Below are 19,854 nucleotides of genomic sequence, written 5' to 3'. Positions count from 1 at the left end.
GGACGACAGAGGATGAGATGGCTGGATGGCATCACTGACTCAATGGACGTGAGTTTGAGTGAACTCCGGGAGTTGGTGATGGACAGGGAGGCCTGGCATGCTGCGATTCATGGGGTTGCAAGGATTCGGACACAATTGAGCAACTGAACTGAACTGAAGCAAACCAACCAGCCAACTGCCTCCCCCAAAACACCGAGCACAGGTGAGTGAGTAAGCTAGCTCAGAAAGGCTGACCGCTTGGCTCACCCAGCTGAGCCCCTGGCTCTCCCGTGCATTCGCCTCAGGTGCATGGTTACTGCTTGGTCCTCATAGTCCGTGCATGTCCCTCAGCCAACTGCACCCATCTCCTAAGCTCGCTCTGGAGACGGGCAACAGGCCACCTGACTGTGCCAGCTGTATCCCTTGCCACCGCTGGCACAAGCACTCAGGCAGCATCTATTCAGCACCGACACTGACATCTGATGGCTTCTACACAGACTCAGCCCTGTCTTCTTTTAGCCAGGTGACGCCATAACCCTGTCGTCCTCCCTTATCCACACCTTCACTTTACAATTACTACAGTAAGCCATGGTCTGAAAATATTAGACGGAAAGTTCCAGAGATGCTTTGTAAGTTTTAAATTGTGTGCCATTCTGAGCACTGTGCTGACTCTTGCACCATCCCGCTCTGTCCCACCCCGGATCTCCAGCCATCAGTGTCGAGATCGAGGATCGCCCCAAGCAAGTGCGCTTCCTCCTGACGTGTGGTCAAGTCAGCAGTAGCCCAAGGCTCCATCATGGCGTCTGCAGCATACAGCTCATGTCACCCCACCACACAGCCATTCAGTCAACTCACGTCATGAGAAGGATAAGTGCAGCACAGTTAAGATAACATTTTTAGAGACCACATTCACATAGCTTTCATTATGGTGTATGTTTGTAATTGTTCTCTCTTACTGTGCCTAATTTACAGACTTCACTGTAGGTAGGTATGTCTAGGAAAACACAGTGTGTATAGGGCCCGGTCCTGTCTGGGGTTTCAGGGATCCATTGAGGGTCTCAGAACACACCCCTGTGGATGACGGGGAGCCTCCACCTGGAGCTTCCTAACCACCCCCCCGACGTCGGCACACTCCTGTCCACATTTACACCTCCTGTTACAGACACAAGTAAAAGGCGTTCTGCTACCCACCACTCAAAATAACTGACTTGTTCTCTGTCCTTAAGTCCAGCTCCCTTACTCACATGACCACAATAAACAACTATCTCAAAAGATATGCAAGAAATTACTAACAGTGAAAAACATTAGAAATGAGGTTGAAATGGCCGCAAACTCATTCTTCATATAAAAGCACACTTGCGAATACAAACTTAAGATTACAGTTGGTGCAAGTTCTTACAAAAAAAAGTTGCCAGCAATGTCACTATTTTCAAACAATCTTAATTGTAACCTTTTCAATCTTCAGGGGAAGAAACATACTCTATAAATGCATTGAAGCAACACCCTAATCAATTCCCTTATAACCATCTGATTTCGAGGTGAAATAAAATAACTGCAATTTAAAAAAGCAAATGTGAGCATCCAGGTAAAAAGCAATAATACCTGAGACAACTAGACTAATAATTCTATGCCTTTTATTCAGTTATTTCAAAAATATTTGATCATTTGTCTCAAAATGTACATTTTAAAAAATTCATACAAAACTGTAATTTGTTTTAAAATCGGACAGACACAGTGGGAAAAGGATTTGGAAAAAAGTTCACTGAAAGTATAAAGAGCCCCCTCAAAAAAAAACAAAACCCTTTTACATGAAAGCATAAATACGGCAGGTACAAATTTTCCTTGAGTTCCTCGTTGGAAATTTGGTCCATAACATGAACAGGCTGAAGTGGAAAAGTGAAGAGATACTTCGTCCACATCTGCATTATGAGTTGCTCAGGGCACCAGCAGCCTCAGCTCATCCTTCAGATGTTTATTAAACAAGAGAAACTGAAAACGATGAGGTGTAGCGTCTCGTCACATAAACACTTGACTCTGTACCCAAGGAGATGGTGGCACTTAGCACTGGTCAGATGTGATCGGGTGACCGGGTGCCCACACACGGCTGATTCCCAGGAAAACCTCCCTCCTCTCCACACAAACTCGTGAATGCTTTCAGCGAAGTGCTGGTGATGCCTCGGGTGTCTCACAGATCTTATTCCCAGATGCTAACCTATTAATGCCCCATCGTGAGGATGGTTTTTTTTTTTTTTCCTTTTTAAACAGTTTAAAAAATACAGGGACTTCTAAGACAATGCTATAATGTTCCACTAGAGTGCCACCAAGGTCACGAGAACGACAAAGAGGGAGCGTGGCTACCGTTTCTTCTGTGGGGATGACGACCACCCTCCCATGGGTCCCGTCCTGCCCCAGTGGCCGAGCACTGGGAGGGACAGACGGCCTGTGGGAAAGACCACTGGCTGGGAGAGTTATTGCACAACCCGGAAGAGGGAGGAGGTGGCGGGAAGGGGCGGGCGAGGGGGAGCTGATGCTCAACAAGGTAACACTGCACGGAGGGGGCGTCTGCCACAGCCCAGCAGGACCCACGTCAGACGGGCATCTGTAAGAGTAAACACCTTCCTGCATAAACTTTGGGTCGAATGGGAAACAGAACAGATGAGAAGAGGCTGCTGCGAGGATACCTTTTCTTCTACATGTCGGGGGAGCTGGATGAGCAGGGTTCAGCGCATGAGCCAGAGGCATGGCGCCTGGTGCCCAGGGAGCCCCAAGCTTCCCTGATGGGCAGCTGCCCGCAGAGGGGCCCTCACAAGCACCTGGACTCGAGGAGGAACTGGAAACCACCAGGTCCTGACAACGGGCGGGGGCGAGGCTAAGACGAATGAGGGGAAACTCACAGTCCGTGTCCCTTTTCCACGGAGCCGTACTGGGGCCGGGGGCTGGCCACACACTGCAGTGGAGGCCAGGAGACCCCGGTAAGGAAGGCACTTCTGACAAAAAGATACAGGATCAGCTCAGGGCAGAAAGAGGCCTCGCAGAGCCAGCGTCCCCGTGCTTTCTGGGGACCTCCATAAAAGAGAGCGAGCTGGTAAGGGAGGCGGCTGGGGGAACCGTGGTCTTTCACAGCCTTCTGAAAAGAATTACTACTCACGCAAGAACTGAGAGAGAGAAGTTAGTGAAGGCTCCTCCCTGAGGCAGCCATACCTGGGGGAGACTCGACTTAGGTCCCAAGTGATCTGTCAACAGTCCAGTGGTGCAGTCGTGCCTAAGCCCTCCTGAGGAGAGGGCTGCGAGCCAAGATGGCAGTGTGGAGAGAGAAAGACCACTCGGTGGCCCTGACTCACAAGCCACTCTCCACAAGGTCAGGCCCCGACCCTCAGGAGAGGGGGTCTGTTCACTGGGACACGGGGGCCCCTGCAGGTGCGAGTCACATGCAGACCTCCCAGCCTTCTTGGCCCCCCAGCCTAGGACAGACTGACAGGGAGGCCGAAGCCCAGGAAAGAACCCAAAAGGCTGCAAGGAGCAGCCACTTCGAACTTGAACCCGGGAGAGGGGCACACACCCTGCCCCTACCTTCTCCTCAGCACCGAGGAAAGTCAAAGGTGACAAGAAAACAGGTCCCCAAAGCAAACCCAGCCGCGCGCATCCCGGAACACCCGGCCCAGCTCCAGGGCTTTCCTGTCAACAGCACCCTCTGCAAAGGGGGCCAGGGCAGGGATCTAGTCTGGTTTCTGAAGTGTGGTAGCTCCGCTTGGGACAGGAATGGGAGAGGCCCTCGTTGGGAAAGGACGCAGGTCTGCAGAGACACATGCAGGACTAGGACTGACCAGGCCCAGCTCGGCCTGCTCCTGTGTCCCCCAGAACTGCCCTGCCTTCAGAAGGGGCATCTATAACCAAGGAATAATATGCAGTTATGAGAACCCGGAGCGAGACAACAACTTCCCATCACAGAGCCTCCAGGGAGGGTTAGGATCGTCACCCCAGGGCCTCCTCTCCCATGCTACCAGATGCCCCCACGTGTGCCAGCCGGCGATGATGGGGTGGGGTGGGGCTGCTGAGGTAGATAAGTGTCTGCTCGGCTCCTGGCAGATGGTGCTAAGCAGCCTCTCAAACTTGGGGGCGTCTGGCCGGGCCATCACAGAGGATTTGAGACTGAAGAACAGAGTCAGAATGGCCAAACCAAGACAAGGCAGCCCAAGTTCTCAAGACCAAGGGGAAATGAGATTTCTCGGCCCCTGGTCACACACTGTGAGCCAACCTGCCACAGGCTTGGCTCTGCTCTGAAGCAAATGTGCCAGGCATGCCTGGGGTGACAGGCACCCACAGTTACCCTCTCAGCCTCCCCTCAAATCACTCCTGAAGCTGGCGGGTGGGACACTAGCCTTCCGTAATGTTCTCAGGGGCTTCACATGGTGGGGAAGATTTCCCAAACTCTCATCGGGGAACCGACCCCATCGTTTAGGATGCAGTGAGAGTCGGCCCGGGCCCAGGCTGGTGGTGCCACCGTGAGGCACACGGTACCGCGGAGACCAAGGGCACGCCAAACACCTGTGTTCTGTCAGTGATCACCTTGGTACCTGAGAAGGGACGCTGCTCTGGGCAGGGCCCCAGCTGCGGCTCCCTCCTCCCCGGCCCAGGGAGAAGGCATGAGGCTGCAGGGCTCCCCAGCATGGGGGGTGGCCTCCGGGGAGCAGTGCCAAGGCCAAGGACACCTCGAGAGGACTGGGCCGGGCATGAGGCCAGCGGGCAGGCTGAGGAGGCTGCAGGCTGACCTGGGCTACATACACAGCATCCCCAGGCAAGCAGGAGCAGAAACTTAGCTACAGCCACGAGTGGGGAGGGGGACTATTTGAACGGCTGAGGGCTTTCTAGACTGGGTCCGCTCAGTTGGTACAAGCCACCCTTTCACCAACATTCTCCCTTGCAGCCCAGATAAGTGTCAGGGAAGGAGAAGATGGGAGAAATTCGCGTTTTCACAAGCATTGTCCCTCTCCTAATGGTAATCAAGAGAACCCCTTCCCCTCTCCAGGGCCTCATCCTGAGCAGAGAGGTGAGGGTCTACCAGGCTGTCAGGAAGCAAATCCCAGGCACTGGGAGATTAAAACTTCTCTCTGGGGCAAGTGACCTGGAGAAGGAAGCTGCCTTGATGAAGAGACCCATTTCCCCCATGCTGGGTAATAACTCAAGGTTTACTTTCTATTCTGATGTCAGGGAGAAGAGCAGCCCCTCAAATGGCACTAACATGCCTGCTCCCACCAGCTCCGCACGGCACTCAGGTGTCCTCCTGAGAGCCTCGCTCCCTGCTGGAGTCCTCACAAGGCACTGTGAGGCCTGGAAGCCTTGTCTTTGGGGGGTTGGGAGGGAACACGTGGGGGGAAGGTGCAAAAAGACTCCCGTCAACAAAGCTGGGTCTGCCCTCCTAACCAGCAGAGCGATTCTGAGTCAGCCTGGGTTTATACCGTCTAAAATGCTGTGGGCGTGCTCAGCAAACAGCAGCAGACAACGACAACTCCATAGGACAGTCAGCAAGTGAGGCTTGCGGGTGAGGGGCCTAGGTGACCCTCGATGGGGCACCAGGGGTCACCGGGGAACTTAGTGTTCCTGCAGCGAAAGAGATGAAGTCAGGGGCAAGGCCAGCCCCCAACAGGCAGGGCTGCTGGGTTTAGAACCGGCGTGTCCCCTGCTGGGCTGGTTTGTTAACTGCTGTTTGGTTTGGTTGCTGGTGAAAGATGGGAAGCGCAGTGCAGCTGGACGTGCTGCAGAAGGCCAGGTCGACGCCGTCGTTTCTGCCACATTACCTCTCTGGAGGTGCCCACCACGCCGGTTACTTTGCTCTTGCTGTAGAGTGTGATGACTCGTCCTCCTCTAGCAGGTCCCCGACAGAGAGCAGGGGTGGCTGCCAATGCATGATCAGCCACGGGACCCAATTCAGTCACCACCATCCTTCTGGAACGAGTTGTCACGTCCCAAAGCCAAATGCCTTGGCACTTAGGACTAGAAAGGGCCCCCGGGACGGGGGAGGGGGGGTGGTACTCAAGATGGCACGTGCAGAACTGGAATCATACATCTCGTCAGTTCATCAGCACCTAGGAGATGATGATCCGAGAGAGCCGGTCTCTCCTCCTGCTGCCCATCCGCACAGAGATCACCGAGGGGCCGCTGCCGGCCTGGCGGAGGCTCCATGGCACAGGGCGGCCGACTCAAGTCCCAGGGACTGGGTACTGGATGGCCAGCACTGCAGGCTTAGCCTCCTCTCGTTGTAAAAAATCAGACATGGAGAAATTGCACGATAAGGTACACTAACGAGTAGAAAGAGAAACAAGCCATGAAAGAAGAGAAAGAGGAGGCCGACAGAAAAGGAACCGTGAGAGAGCCTGGGCTTCTAGCAAACCCCACCCAGGACAGAGGTGAGGAGGTGAGGCGGTCTGAGGAAGGGAAAGAGGGAGATTTTTGGTTTTATTGAGAACGGTTCATGGAGGAAGAAGAGGAGACAGCTGAGACGTAAGAAAAAGGAAAAGGCCCTGTGTGAAGACGGGGTTGTGCTGTTTGAGGCGGGGCGCCTGGAGCAGGAAGGCGGGTGGGGGCGCTCCCTGCTGGCCCCCACGAGAGGATTGCTGTTCTCAGCACTTTGGCCTTAAGGAGACTTCAGTTTCTTAGTCCGTGTGGAGGTTCCATTCTCGGCTTTCACCACCCCATTTTCGTGGTAACCTGGGAATAAAAGGAGACGGACGTGGTGTTTCTGTTGCGTCTGAAGCGGGAGGTAGGGGTGGGAGCAGAGGGGTCGGGGGAGGCCTGGCAGCCCTGTGGCTTTCCACGGGACAAGCTGAGGGGACCCAGGCTGCAGCCCCCCATGGCGAAGGACACCAGCAGGCCGCTTCCGGGGGCTCCTGATCCCCGCTAAGCTGGCTGGTCTCTATCCTTCGCAGGAGGCGCTGGGGTGACACGCAGCCACCGAGGCCGGCCCAGACCCTCCTGAAATCACTCCAAGGCCTCTGGATTCCTCAGCTCCCCTCAGGCCCCTGCAGGGCACTGGCCGGCTTCAGCAAAGACTCAGGGAAGCTGACCGGCCGGACAGGAGGTGGTGGAGAGGCTGCAGGGACAAGGCCGTACCCTCTTGCCTGATGCTCCCTCTGCCCGAAAAAACTCCGCTTTTTCTTGTCAGCAACACCCCAGTCTCCTTGCTCAGAGTCAGAGGCTCATCTGGCTGCAGCCTCGCCCCGTACCCACCCCCGCCCCCAGCGAGGCCTGACTCCTAGCCACACCCAGCCGCACACGTGTCTGAAACACACACAAGCCCTGCCAAGCAGGCCACACCTGGAGAAAGGCCGGTGACTCAGAAGACAGAGCCTGGCGCAGACAGGCCCCCAGGCTGCATGGAGAGCATGGGGCTGGCAGCGCCCCAGGACCTTGCAGGGCCGGAGAAGGGGGTGTCCCCCATCCGCCAGCCCCTAGTGCTGTCACCTCGGGTCACCCCTGAAGAGACGCAGAGCCAGCATCCTGGGAGACAGCCAGGCCGAGATGCAGAGCAAGGGGGCAGGTGAGGACACGCGGCCGCCCTTGATGGGGTCCCCAAGGCCAGCCTGAAGGCATGCTTCCTGCCAGAGCTCCCCACCCCACCGCCGCCCTGCCCTCTGTGGCCACGAGGGCCCCTGCCTCACCTGCCTGCCCCTGCCCCCGCAACAAGCCATCTGGGCCCAGCCACGTGCCAGTCAGGCCCCGGCAGGAGCCCAAGAGTCCCCTTTGGGGAGGAGGAGCAGCAGGTCTGGTCCAGGGTCCTGGGGGAGCCCACCTGCCCCACGCAGATCCACACTCACCCGACTCCCTCTTGGTGAGCCTGGCTGCTAGCCTGGGGGCAGCAGGCACCCTGCGCTTGGCGCTCTGCTCGCTCCAATACTCGCGCCAGTGCCGCAGCTGCGAGTGGATGAAGCGCCACATGAGCCAGGCCTGGGCGGCACACACCAGCAGCAGCACGCACAGCCTGTGGGGAGAAGGGCCGGGTGGGCCTGGGCGGAGGCACAGCCAGGACCCCGCAGCGCCCGGCCCGCCAGCCCTCCGGGAAGAACGTAGCCAGTGCCGGGCTCAGCTCCAGGCACGTGGCGGGGGAGGGGGGTGTGCCGGCCGGGAGGAGGTGATAGATGTGATTCCAGCTCCTGTCACAACGCCCTGTACCTGCCCGGGACCTGCCGCCCAGAACACGGCACATGTAAGCTCCATATCATTGGGGCGGGGGGTGGTGGTTCAAGTGAACTGAGGTACGATACAGCAGAAATCATTCTAGAAGAGCGACTTCTCATCCGGCGAGCAACCCAGATAAATCTCTGACCCCCCCACCCCAGATCATGAGGTCCATGGCCTCCTCGCTGCCCTCCTGGCCACTTGGGAGAACATGCTGTGAAGAGCCCACAAGGGGCCGTGACGGACAGATGAGAGGCTGTTTGTGAGCCCAGCACCCACCGTGAGGCGTGAACCGGCGGGGGACCCTTGTTGGCACCGGGACCTGGCCTGCAGACTGACGGACTAGGGCCAGGCAGGAGAGACAGCTGTGATGGAAGCAGGGGGGTGGCATCTCTTTTCCCCTCCCAGCTGGATGTCTGAGATTCCCCCCTAAACATCAAGGTGCAGGAGACCTGGGGGTCTGCCCCCTCCTGACCTCTAGCTGAAGTTGGGCTGAGTTCACAAGGCTCTTGGCCAGCTCACCTGCAGAGTAACGTGTTGAAGTTCCCTTTCTCGGGGTCAAAGGCCTGGTTTTCCATGCGAGCGAGGCCGAAGCCGATGGCCAGCACGGCAAGGGTGAGGATGAAGAGGCGGGTGACTCCAAATACGGCCGCCCAGGCGTTGAACCTGCCCGCAGGGAGGTGCAGAAGGTGTGTCAGCCTTTGGGGCCCGAACGGGAAGAGGGTTCAAGGGTGGTCAGGGAGGGTGCTTGAGAACTGAGATGTCCAGAATAAGATGCTCCAGGAAAAAAATAACCCCAGGGCTCCACCTAGCCCCAGGGCCCTCCCATCCCACGCCCTGGCCTCAGCATCACTCACAGCTTCTCGTTGTTCTCGTCCGCGAAGTGGCAGAGCCGGGCCGTGTGGAAGAGGAACTCGGTCGAGTATTGCAGCAGGAGCAGGACGAGGCCCAGGCGGCTCAGGCTGCGGAGACACAGGCGAGCCTCACAGTCCCCGTGAGACACCCATCGCCCTGGGGCCCTGCCTCAGCCCGCGATTCAGCTCTGCTTCCAGTCTGCCCCCACACCGAGCCTGGCCTTTCACCTGCTCTGTCTGGGCCCGCTGCCCCGACCCGCTCCCCCCGTGGACCTGGCTGACTTCACAGCACCCGTCACTCTGCATTCATCACCTGGCCCAGGGTGGGGCCACAGAAAAGGTGCTCACGGCGAGTAGCTGAGCTGTGCACGTGCAGAAATACTGGGGGGGCTGGTGGGAGGGAGTCCCACTGCCCGATTTATCATCCAAGTCTTCATGGCTAAGAGGCGCACGAAGAAGCAAAACTCAACACAACGTAAGAATACGTGCGAGTGAACTGGCCTCTTAAACCACGAGTTCTCTGGATCCTAAGAATGGTCGAGAGCATGACTGAGGGTGGCCCAGGGCCTCCACACAGCCGAGGCTGGCCAGTGGGATCGTGCCCTTGACCGTCACAAGCCTCATTTCCCAGCCCCACTCCCACCTCAGGGCTCTGCTCCTGGGGTCCCCTCTCCTGCACAGCCCGCCCCCGCCCAGGTCTCCACCTGCCTGATTCTGCCACTCGCCCCCGCACCAAGTTCCCTCCTCAGAGAGCTCTTCCCACCACAGAGGGGCCACCTCCTCATCCTGCCCACCACGGGAAACTCTTTCCTGACGGACACTCCTTCCCTTCCTTCGAGCGGTCCTGCCTGTGCACCCTCAGCCCATCCTCGCCTCACTGCTGGGTGACTGCGGGCTGGCTTGCTCAGACCTGCCCTGCACGCAGCACCAAGAGCAGAGCGGGCCCCACACGGCCTGTGCCCTTCAGAGGCCTGTCCAGGCACGGACGCTGCTCCCAGCCTCCAGAGAGGAGAGCGGACCTGGCTCTGGGTCACCCTGTTTGGTCATTCTCACAGGAGGCCTGTAGCACAGACCCAGGAGACCCCAGGGCCGGCACCCCCGGGGCACCCGAGAAGGCTACACAGCGCATTGCTTTCCTGTCCTGCTAAAAAACCCAGCCCGAGAAAACTCCAAACTAGAAGACACATCCTGCCCAGCAGTGATTCTCTTCACTACAGACACACTCGGGGTGACGGCCACGCTTCTGACCTCAGGACAGCCAAGCAGTGCCTATTCTACGCTTCACTGCAGACCAAAGGGAAGTCCAGGGCCACGAGCTCTGGCAGCGCCCCCACCTGGACGCGTGGGGCGGGAGCCCCGCTCAGGCTGCCGGCAACCTGCAACGCCCTGGGTCGGCAGCTGTATGCCTCAGATCCCTCCCAGCTCTGTCTCGGGTTGAGGCGGTCACTCCTCTGGGTTCCCGTGGCAGGTGGTCCACGTGGTAGCACAGTGTTCATCCCACTTATCTTTGTAGTTTTCTCTCCTACTCGTCGGAGAAAAAGTCCGGTAAACATAAAGCAACCATCCACTGTCCATCTAAGTGTTCCCAGGTGTCAGCACGGTGCTTGGTACACACAGTGTCTGATCAGTGCCTCCTGATTGAATGATGGTGTGGAGAGGGGCACAAACGTAAACGGGCGGGGAGACCTGGCCCACTCTGGGTCCCACTCACTTTAAGAGGTATGCGCCTGCTATGTGGACCAAGTACAGGCAGATGTACTGGAGCTGCCGCGGGATCTCCTCCTGCAAGACAGAGACACAAACTGCACATGTGCTGACTCCCTAACCTGAGATGCAGGAGCAGGGGAAGAAGGTGCAGGTGGAGCTGCAGAGCAGGCAGGAGGGGTGCAGAACGATGCTGCTCTAACACAGGCAGCCTGGGGTCCCCCCAGAGACCCGTGCACCAGGCTGTTCAAAGTCCAAAGGTAACTCGATGGTCAGAGGGCGGGACTGGGTTGAAAAAGAAGAGACAGGAACTGGGGAACAAGGGCTTTTGGAAATAAGTCAGAGGGAAGTTTAAAAAAAAAAAAAAATCTCTGTGGAAAAGGCAAAGATCTCTCCATCAGCTCCCCTGAAGATGAGTCAGGTTTCCCCCAAAGTCACACATCCTCAGGGGGAGGAAGAGGCCGACCTGGCAGCGCCCCACCCCACCCCCAACAATCCTGGAGGATGTCAGGGAGACTCTGACAGGCGCTTGCTCAGCATCTCACTCAACACACACCCATCTCCACCCCCCATGAGTGGGTGGCCAGAGAGAGGAACAGCAGGAAGGTGGGGGGACAGGTGGTATCAGAGAGGGGTGGCGAGTACTCACCTTCCGTACCTTCTGGAAGTAGAGCTCGGGAAGTGCGTGCAGCCAGTAGGCCAGCTGGCACAGGTAGAAGAACTTCACCTGGAAGCTGGAGACAAGGGGGCCAGTCACCCAGAGGGATGGAGAGAAGCCCCTGCCAGGGCGGGCGGGGGCAGGTTGTGTGAGGAGCTGGACTGAGGGAGGGGCAGGTGGGGGAGAGCTGGGTTGCAGGGAGGGGCGGGTTGGGGAGAGCTGGGTTGCAGGGAGTGGGGGCGGGCAGCTGGCATGCACTAGATCCCTGGGCTGGGACACTGCTCCACACGTGGAGGGACACAGGAAGCCCATGAAAAGACACAAGAAGGATGAAAAGAGCAGAGGAGGGGGGTCTTCAGCCCAGAGGAGGAAAGGCTAAGGAGAGGCCTGATTCCAGAGCCCTGTCAGGGAGGAGGTAGTGGGCAGTGGTTATGTGCCAAGGAAGGCAGGGGTCTCAGCCAGAGGATGGATCTAACTCTGCTAAGTCTCTGGGGTTGCCGTTCTAAGGATCTTAGGACAGCCTGAGAGTCGTCTCAGGGGCATGTGGGCCCAGCTTTGCCCTCTTGGTATCCCATCAGACTAGGAGAGGAGGGGGTGCTGCTCAGAGACACACAGGTGTGGATGTGAGCAGGTGCCAGGAGGCGCAGCCCACGGAGCTCCAGGCAGTGGCTCTGCTTCCCCCTTCCTCCCGGCAGTTTAGGAACCTGCTACAGACCCAACACTTGCAGCCCCTACCCTTGAAATTCACATTTGAAATCCTAACTCCGCAGTGACAGGGTACCAGGACGTGGGACCTCTGGGAGGTGATGAGGGCACAGGGGTGGACCCTCCTGAGTGGGATTAGGGCCCTGGTGACAGAGGCCCTTCTCTGCTTCTGCATGTGAGGAAGATGCCATCTGTGAAGCAGGAAGCGGCCTCAGCAGACGCTAGGTCTGCCAGCCTCCAGAACTGTAAGGAAGGACTGTCTGGGGTTTATAAGCCCTCTGGACCCCTGCCATCTGCAGTGCTCCCTGAGGGCAGCTGGGCGGAGACCCTGCACCCGAGCTCCTGCAGGAAGCACCCAAGCTCCTGCAGGAAGTACCCGCGAGCACTGGGGGAGGCAGCAGCTCTCAGACTGGCCTCCACGACACTGGCCCCAGAAGGCTTGGGGGCATCCAGTCTTCATGCCCACTGGCCCATGTTCTGGCCAGTCTGGGGCGAGAAGCTGGCACACCCAGCCCGCTCCTCCCTGGGGACAGAACGTGACAATACTCACGGGAGGTACACATGTGGGTAGTCTTCCCAGAGGCTCCTCGGGTTTGTTAAGTATCCTTCCTGTTATGGGCAGAAAGAGACCGTGTTTAGAGACGTGACCGTGAGGCCAGCAGGGATCCAGGGCAGGCCCAGGGTCTAGGGGTCACAGACACACCTAGTCCCCAGATGACAGAACAAGGAGGCAATGGGAAACGTGAACACGGAGGCCCTCTGGCACTTGGCCGGTCTCTTTATTATAAAAAAGAGTCATGATGCAGGAGGAACAGCCCTGCTCTGGGGTCTGACTTGACTGAAGACCCGAGTCTGACTGCGGGTCTGACCCTGACTGGCCGCATCCTCCGAGCAAGTTTGTCTCCCTGAGCTTCAGCTGGCTTGTCTGTAAAATGAGGATAAAAATACCCTCCCCGAGTTATTGTTAGAAATAAATGTGACAGTTTATGTTTATGTGACAGTGTCGAGTATTATGCCTGGCATGCAGGCACTCAGGAAATGCTTGCAGGGTGAATAAGCAGATCAACTCCAGAATCACCGTCCACTGGAAAAATGAAAAGCCTCCTCTGGTTTTTCACAACGCTGTGAGCAAAAACAACAGCAGGACCCCACAGGCCTCCCCACCGGTGGCCCATGTGACACTCTTCGCACAGTGCAGTCCCTGTCCTGGTGCCAGGACACCTAGGGCCTTCTTTTCTGGCTTTTTTTTTCTGGTTCTTTTCTAGTCCTTCTTTGCATCTCCAGCATCTAGCCCAGGGCCTCTTACAGAGTAAGGGGGAGGCAACCTGAAAACCCTCCGATCAGAAGACACCTGGACATGCTGCATGAAATCTAACAAATGTTTTTTCAGATGCAAGGCTGAGCTCACAATAAGAAAGGCAAAACCCCTAGGGCCCAGGAGGGCAGAGCAGGGGGCGGAGGCTGTGGGACCAGGGCATATGTACCCACATGGGGACAGGAAGACCCTCAAAAGGCTACCACTCCAGAGGAAGAGGAGACTAGAAAGGATCTGGTGAAGAACAGAGGGAGAAGAGGTCGATGTCTGCTCACCCTCGGCTCAGTATGGAAACAAAAAAATATGACCTCCTGAACATCTGTAACCTCAGATTCATTTTCACGTGGGTTTGGAGTGCACATGGACATCACCTGTGTGTCCAGGAGTCCCCACCTAAGAACTCAGCATTGGCGGTACTGTGGGCCAGTGAGACCACTGGGACATACTCTTGTCCAAGGACATACAGGGTTCTGACAAGCAAAGCCTTGCTAAAGATGACTTTATTATCCAGGATCACAAAACATACAAGGAAACAACCCACCAAGAGTGAGGAGGCCAACAGGATGCTCAAAGAGGACAGAGGAGGTGATGGCAGCCTGACCTCCTTTTAGAGACAGGGAAAGGAAGGAGCCCCAGAAACAAGGTGGTTTCTCAGCAGTACAACTGGAATCTGAGATGCATCCCCAGCCTCCTGGTCCTGGCACCCCAGGCCTGGTTGCCCGGTCCGTCAGAAAGAAACCACGCTAATGGCTTGGATGAGGAGGCCGAGAGTTTCAGATGTTCCCACCAGGACCAAGGACCAGGCTGTGCTGGGGGGAGGAGGCCCAGTGGCTCACAGGGGAACCTCCAGGTGGCTACAGGAGCCTCAGCCTTATTTCCACGGGAGGGCCAGTCTACCTCCACTTGAGTCACTCAACACCTGAGGACATTTCAGGTATGGCCCATGGCCCCAAACCCACGACCGGGGCCTCATTAACACAGCTTCCCAACTGATTGGGTGCCCTCAGGCCCAGGCCCAGGGCAGTCATGGTATCCCCCAAACCCTTCTAGCCTCATTCCATCTTCCTCCTCACAGTCCGGAAGCGGTGGGAGGCTCCGGGGCGAGCTGGGTGAAGAGAGGGCCTTTTCTGCATTGAGGCCACCCCTTGCTGCCACCCACACGCCACCTGCATCAGACACCAACCCTGGGCACAGAGGTTCACAGCCTTCCACCCTTGCTTCCAAGAAACCAGAGCAGGCAGGATGTTCCTTCCTAGAAGAAGCACCAATGCACTTAAGGAGGAAAATAGTACTTCGAGGACTCAGGTGGGAGAATTGCTGCTAAAAAAAAAAAAAACCACTGACCAAGAAAAGCAGCACTGACAGAAATCTAAAGCCCAGAGAATCCTGGGATATTAAACAGGGACGTTCCTGGCCTGGACCTTCATTTAGGAGACAAAGAAGTCAGAACTGTGAAGCCAACCGATGGCAGAGAAAACGCCCCAGAACAATGCTGCCTGCCTGCGCAGGGCAGGAGGGTGGCGCACGGGGCAGCCGGAGGAAGAATGACTCACTGCTCTGAGAACAGTCTTTTCCAGACCTCGGGCCAGGCAGCCGCCCAGCGGGGCCCAGGCTGGGACCCTCGGAGCTCCACATGGAGTGTGGGCTCGCTGCCCCCAGATCTCCCTGCCGCCGGGTATGCCGTCTGGGGGCCTTTGGGGTCCTCTGTTCCTTCCTGGTTCTACAAATCTACTAGGCAACAAGGAGGCCGGCAGAGCCTCCACACTCCCTCCCCTCCCCCACAGCCAGAAAGCACTCGCGGAAGAGGAGAACCCAGTCCTGATACGGCCAGCTGCTCCCTGGACCCACTGGTCCTTCAGGAACACCGCTGCGAGGAACACCGCTGTGGAGGTTCCGCTCCAGGCAGTCTGTCTGTCAGGCCGCGGCAGCCCTGACCTGCACACCTGCCCCGAAGGTGCTCCAGGGCAAGGCTCCCGCTGAGTGCCCAGCTGCAGCCCTACACTAGGAAGGGAGGCGTCCCTGGGAAGCCAGGCAGGGGGACCAGGCACCCACCCAGCCCGATTTCCGCAGTAGAGTTCTGTTTCTTTGCCCTGAACGATGAACAGTAGTTGGGCTAGATTAAAGGTAGGAGGTTGACATTCTTATTAAATGTTCAGTTGGCCCATCCACAACCCCATCACCCTGCCTACATCAATGCAGAGAGAAATCTGAATCCAATGCCAAGATAAAACTGGTTATTTGTGGGGGAGGGATTTAGGGTCAGTTTTTACTCTCTTTTTATAAACTTTTATGTATGGCTCATGTTTGAAAAAAAAAAAAAAGATCTGTGAATTCATAAAAACAAGTGATTGATTACTTTAAAAACTGCTGAAAGCTGGAACAAGAAGATACATTTGCAGTTTATTCCCTCTCACAACAATATTGAGAGAGCACTCTGTACATGCTGTACATGCTGGGAACACACCGAGAACTGAACTCAGGGGCCAGCTGTGAGCACAATTCTGGGAGCAGTCCTAGGCAGAAGCAGGCAGCAGAGAACACCCGTTAACAAGCAGACACCAGAGTAGAGGGCGGAGTGCAGCAGATACAAGAGGAGGGGCGTTCTCTGCAGAGGTGACATATAGGTGGAAAGTTGGAAGGCATGGGATGTCAGGGGATGGAGCGCTGCCTGCGAAGCCCAGGAGGCAGGAAGGCCAGGAGAGTTTAGAGGAACGGTGGGGGCTGGGGTGAGTGAGAAGAGATGGATAAGGCTGGCCCAGAGCTCAGGAAAAAGCACAATTTCTCTACAAGTGGGACAGCGGCTTTGAAAGCAGGGGGTGCATGACTTGGTTTACACTCGATGAAGATCGGTCTGGCTGGGCAGACAATGGACAGGGGTGGGTGGATGGATACAGGAGTGGAAACAGCCTCCTTCTGCAAGTGGTCCAGCAAGGACGATGGTGGCCTCGATTACAGATCAGGGCTGCCCAGCTGTGGCACTAGTGATGCCCGGGGCCAGGCCGGGCTTCGCTGTGGAAACTCTCCTGTGCACTGCAGGACACTCAGCTCATCGCTGGCCTCGACCCACCAGATGCCGGAAGCATCCTGTCAAGTGTCCCCTGCAGAGACCCACCGGCCTGGGGGACAGCGATGCAGGCAGAAAGCAGGGGACAGGCCCTCCACGTTCTGGTGGAGGCAGGGGACCTGCTGATGAACTGGCTGGAGAGTGAAAGAGAAGAATTGAGAAAAAGTTCATCATAACAGAAACATATGATTTTAAAAACCTAGCTATTTTTACTCCTTTTACATAAGGACCCTCTCTTCTTCAGTCACTTTCACTTGGAATGGCGTGGAGGGAGCACGTGAGGGCTAAGAGCCACGTGGTGGATAAGGACCGGGGTCACTCGAACTTTCCAGGGTCTCGATCTCCAGCTGGAGACGCTCAGTGGAGGCCTGGCTGTCACCACAGTAAAAGCCTGTTAAGAGTGAATGCAGGAAAGCGCGACCGCTAAAGACTAATGAGCCTCGCTTCCAAGCCCTCGACCGGCCCAGGAGAAGCAGGGACTTGGCGTGGAGCTTTGCACACTCTGGAGCGGGTGGGAAATCCCCTGCGTGAGTAGCCGGGTCACAGCTCGGGTGGATGGTGGGGTGAGACTGAAAGGGCAACAGTGATTCAGAGACAAGGCAAGAGCAGTGAGGTATCTGAGGGACCCCAGAGTTGCCCTGCCTCAAGGGAGCTCCAGGTCTCCAGAGGCCGCAGGACCCAAACACCCAGCAGCAAGATGAGATCTGAGCCCAGCGGTGTGTACACTTCCTGGGCCCGCATCTGCGCTGCACAACAGCAGGGGGGCCCTACCAGCACAGACCACACCGAAAGTCCGCCCCAGGGCCTGCTCCGCAGCACAGAGGCCTGGGGCCCTGGGTTTCAAATCCCTAGTGTTCTGTGGTAACAGAAATACAGGCAACATGCTGAGTCCTGCTTTGAGAACATGGGTCCAGGGTTCAGACCAGAGACAGAGGGGTCCTGAGGATGGGAGAGTGGGCCACTGTCGCTAAGGAAGAGGAAGCGGGGTGAGGGGTCAGGGGAGGCAGGGAAAGAAACTCCTAAAAGATCACAAGGTTGCAGAATTTTCCAAGCCCCTGGCCTGGATTTCTCACAGGACAATTCTAGCTCCTGAGGAAGAGACCTGGTTACAGACAGGAGGTGCTCCAGGCTGTGGTTGGGGAATTAAAAACTTCCTAGCACAACCGGCTTGTTAGAGCGAACTTCAAAGGACTGTCCACATTCTGCTGTACAAAGGAATTTGGCTGTATCAAAGGTTGCTTAAGAGTCGTATTGTGCAAAGAGGGGAGGCAGGTCCACTGTCTGCTCCTCCAGGCATTCGTTGGGGGCGGTGCTAACTCTCAGGGGCCTGATGTGCACACAGCGGGGCTGGCCATGCCCTGGGAGGCCAACGTGGTGAATCAGAAGCAAAGCCTCAAGTCCTGTCCACTGCAGAGCCACGTGACTGCAGGACCACTGCAAAACCTGAGCTTGGATTTCTTCAATCCATGACCCAGGTGCCACGGTGAACATAAACCTCAGCTCAAGGGACAGCACGGTGCGGGGGCCCTGGGAGCGGTCACGGAGCTACGGAGCTGTACGCTGTCATCACCGTGACATCTTTTGGACCAGATGATGCTCCCTGGCTTCACACAGCTCCTAAACCACTGACCCCTCTTCCACCACGACGCCACGGCTGCCCGGGCCCCAGCCGTCACGAGGACCACTCACCGTCACCACCACGTAGAAGCACCAGATCACCGAGCTGAGATGAAAGACGACCAGCTGCCCAGATTCGTTGAACTTGCTGTGCTTGACTTTGGAGAGATGAAGCCGTTTGCTGATTTTCTAAAGAAAAGAGAGGGACCTGCGCGTTAATATATAAGTGTATGGATAACGGGCAGGTTTCAAACACCTTTGCTCTCCCCACAAAGGGGCTGAAGCTATTTCGTGTGAGTGTTGCATGTGCATACAGCGTTGAGTTGAAGGCAAGCACTCTGAAAGAGCGGCGAGGTGGATGTCTTTAGCCGAGATGTAAAGGCAACATCCCCGACCCGTGTCACGTGAGCCCCGATGACGCTGTATTGACACACTTCAGGCAGCTCCCTCCCGTGAATAAACACCACTACTAGGAGGCGGGGAGGGGGAGGGGGACCACAGTGTGGTGTGGAAGGTCAGCCCCCAGGGCCAGCTGGAGCTTGCAAAAGGGGAGGATGGAGGCCCCCGAGCTGCAGCCGCTCCAGCCTCGCACCTCCGAGCCCAGACCCGGCACTCACGTCTAGTATGTACTCCTGCACCACGGCGTGCAGGATGATGGCGATGAAGATGTAGAACAGGACAGTGACCAGGTCTTTCGGGCCGTAGTGGTAGTGCACCGTCTCGCCGTCTGCGGAGGCAAGGAGAGCCACGTCAGCACCCCGGCGGAGGAAGCGCTCTGCAACCCACAACTGAAGGGAGACAGGAGCGGAAGGTGCCATCAAGGGCTTCCCTTTGGCTGTGACCTCAGCCTGAGAAGAAAGAGTTTATTCCAGAGAACCCACCCACCATCTGGACTTGGGTCCCGGGAGCACCAGTGGGGAGGGGTAAAGAGAAGCCAGCCCATGGCATGCCCTGATTTGGGCAGGAGGGCTTGGTGGCTGCAGCTAGAGGTTGGAGACAACCAGCTTTCATCACTCCCTGGCTGCGTGACTACAGAAGAGTGACCAACCTCTGAGCCATAATCGCCTCCTCTGTAAAAACAGGACCGCAGATTATAGACTTCATTGAGGAAGCACGGGGTGGGGTTCAGAGTGTGGACTCAGAAACCTGAGCTCGTATCAAAACTGCCATTTATCTCCTCCCTCTTTTTCTTTTTGGCCACACTGTGCAGCTTGCAGGATCTCAGTTCCTGACCCCAGGCGATGGCAGCGAAAGCCCGGAGTCCTAACCTCTAGGCCACCAGGAAACCCACTCCTCCTCAAAAAAAAAAAAATCTGAAGTATAGGTGACTTACAACATTGTTTTGGTTTTAGGTACACAGCAATGTGATTCAGTTATATGTAATTTTTTTCAGATTATGTTCCAGTATTGGTTATCACAGACACTGAATCGGTTCCCTGTGCTATATGTAATTCCTTGTTGCTTGTCTATTTTATATATAGTATTGCGCATCTGTTAATCCTATCTGTCAATCCTAACTTCTCCCTCCCCCTACCTTCCCCTTTGGTAACTATAAGCTTGTTTTCCATGTCTGTCTGTTTCTGTTTTGTAAATAGATTTATTCATATTATTTTTTAGATTCCACATATGGGTGACATCATATAATACTGGTCATTGTCTGACTTACTTTCACTTAGTATGATCATCTCTAGGTCCATTCATGTTGCTACAAACTGCATTATTTCATTCTTTTTACAGCTAATATTCCACTGTATATATATAAAACATCTTTATCCAGAAAAAAAAA

The 19,854-nt window shown here is 56.2% G+C and overlaps 1 protein-coding gene across 6 annotated transcripts in view; it reads right to left on the bottom strand.

The window, feature by feature from the left end:
* Nucleotides 1-1,596: 1,596 nt before the first annotated feature.
* Nucleotides 1,597-19,854, bottom strand: part of TRAM2 (translocation associated membrane protein 2) — a 69,701-nt gene continuing 51,443 nt past the window's right edge. For all 6 annotated transcript variants that reach the window (XM_055571216.1, XM_055571220.1, XM_055571218.1 and 3 more), the window contains exons 3-11: nt 18,686-18,795; nt 18,141-18,257; nt 12,623-12,681; nt 11,359-11,443; nt 10,717-10,787; nt 9,009-9,113; nt 8,674-8,817; nt 7,791-7,954; nt 1,597-6,684 (exon numbers count right to left, since the gene is read on the bottom strand). In XM_055571216.1, coding sequence (XP_055427191.1) covers nt 6,611-6,684; nt 7,791-7,954; nt 8,674-8,817; nt 9,009-9,113; nt 10,717-10,787; nt 11,359-11,443; nt 12,623-12,681; nt 18,141-18,257; nt 18,686-18,795 — 929 coding nt within the window. In that variant the 3' untranslated portion in view covers nt 1,597-6,610. The remainder of the gene's footprint in view (nt 6,685-7,790; nt 7,955-8,673; nt 8,818-9,008; nt 9,114-10,716; nt 10,788-11,358; nt 11,444-12,622; nt 12,682-18,140; nt 18,258-18,685; nt 18,796-19,854) is intronic.

The sequence above is a fragment of the Bubalus kerabau genome, chromosome 3 (genome assembly GCF_029407905.1).
Source record: "Bubalus kerabau isolate K-KA32 ecotype Philippines breed swamp buffalo chromosome 3, PCC_UOA_SB_1v2, whole genome shotgun sequence".
Taxonomy (NCBI): domain Eukaryota; kingdom Metazoa; phylum Chordata; class Mammalia; order Artiodactyla; family Bovidae; genus Bubalus; species Bubalus kerabau.
Note: the sequence above shows the minus strand (reverse complement) of the source record. Positions and strands in the feature narration are given on the sequence as shown.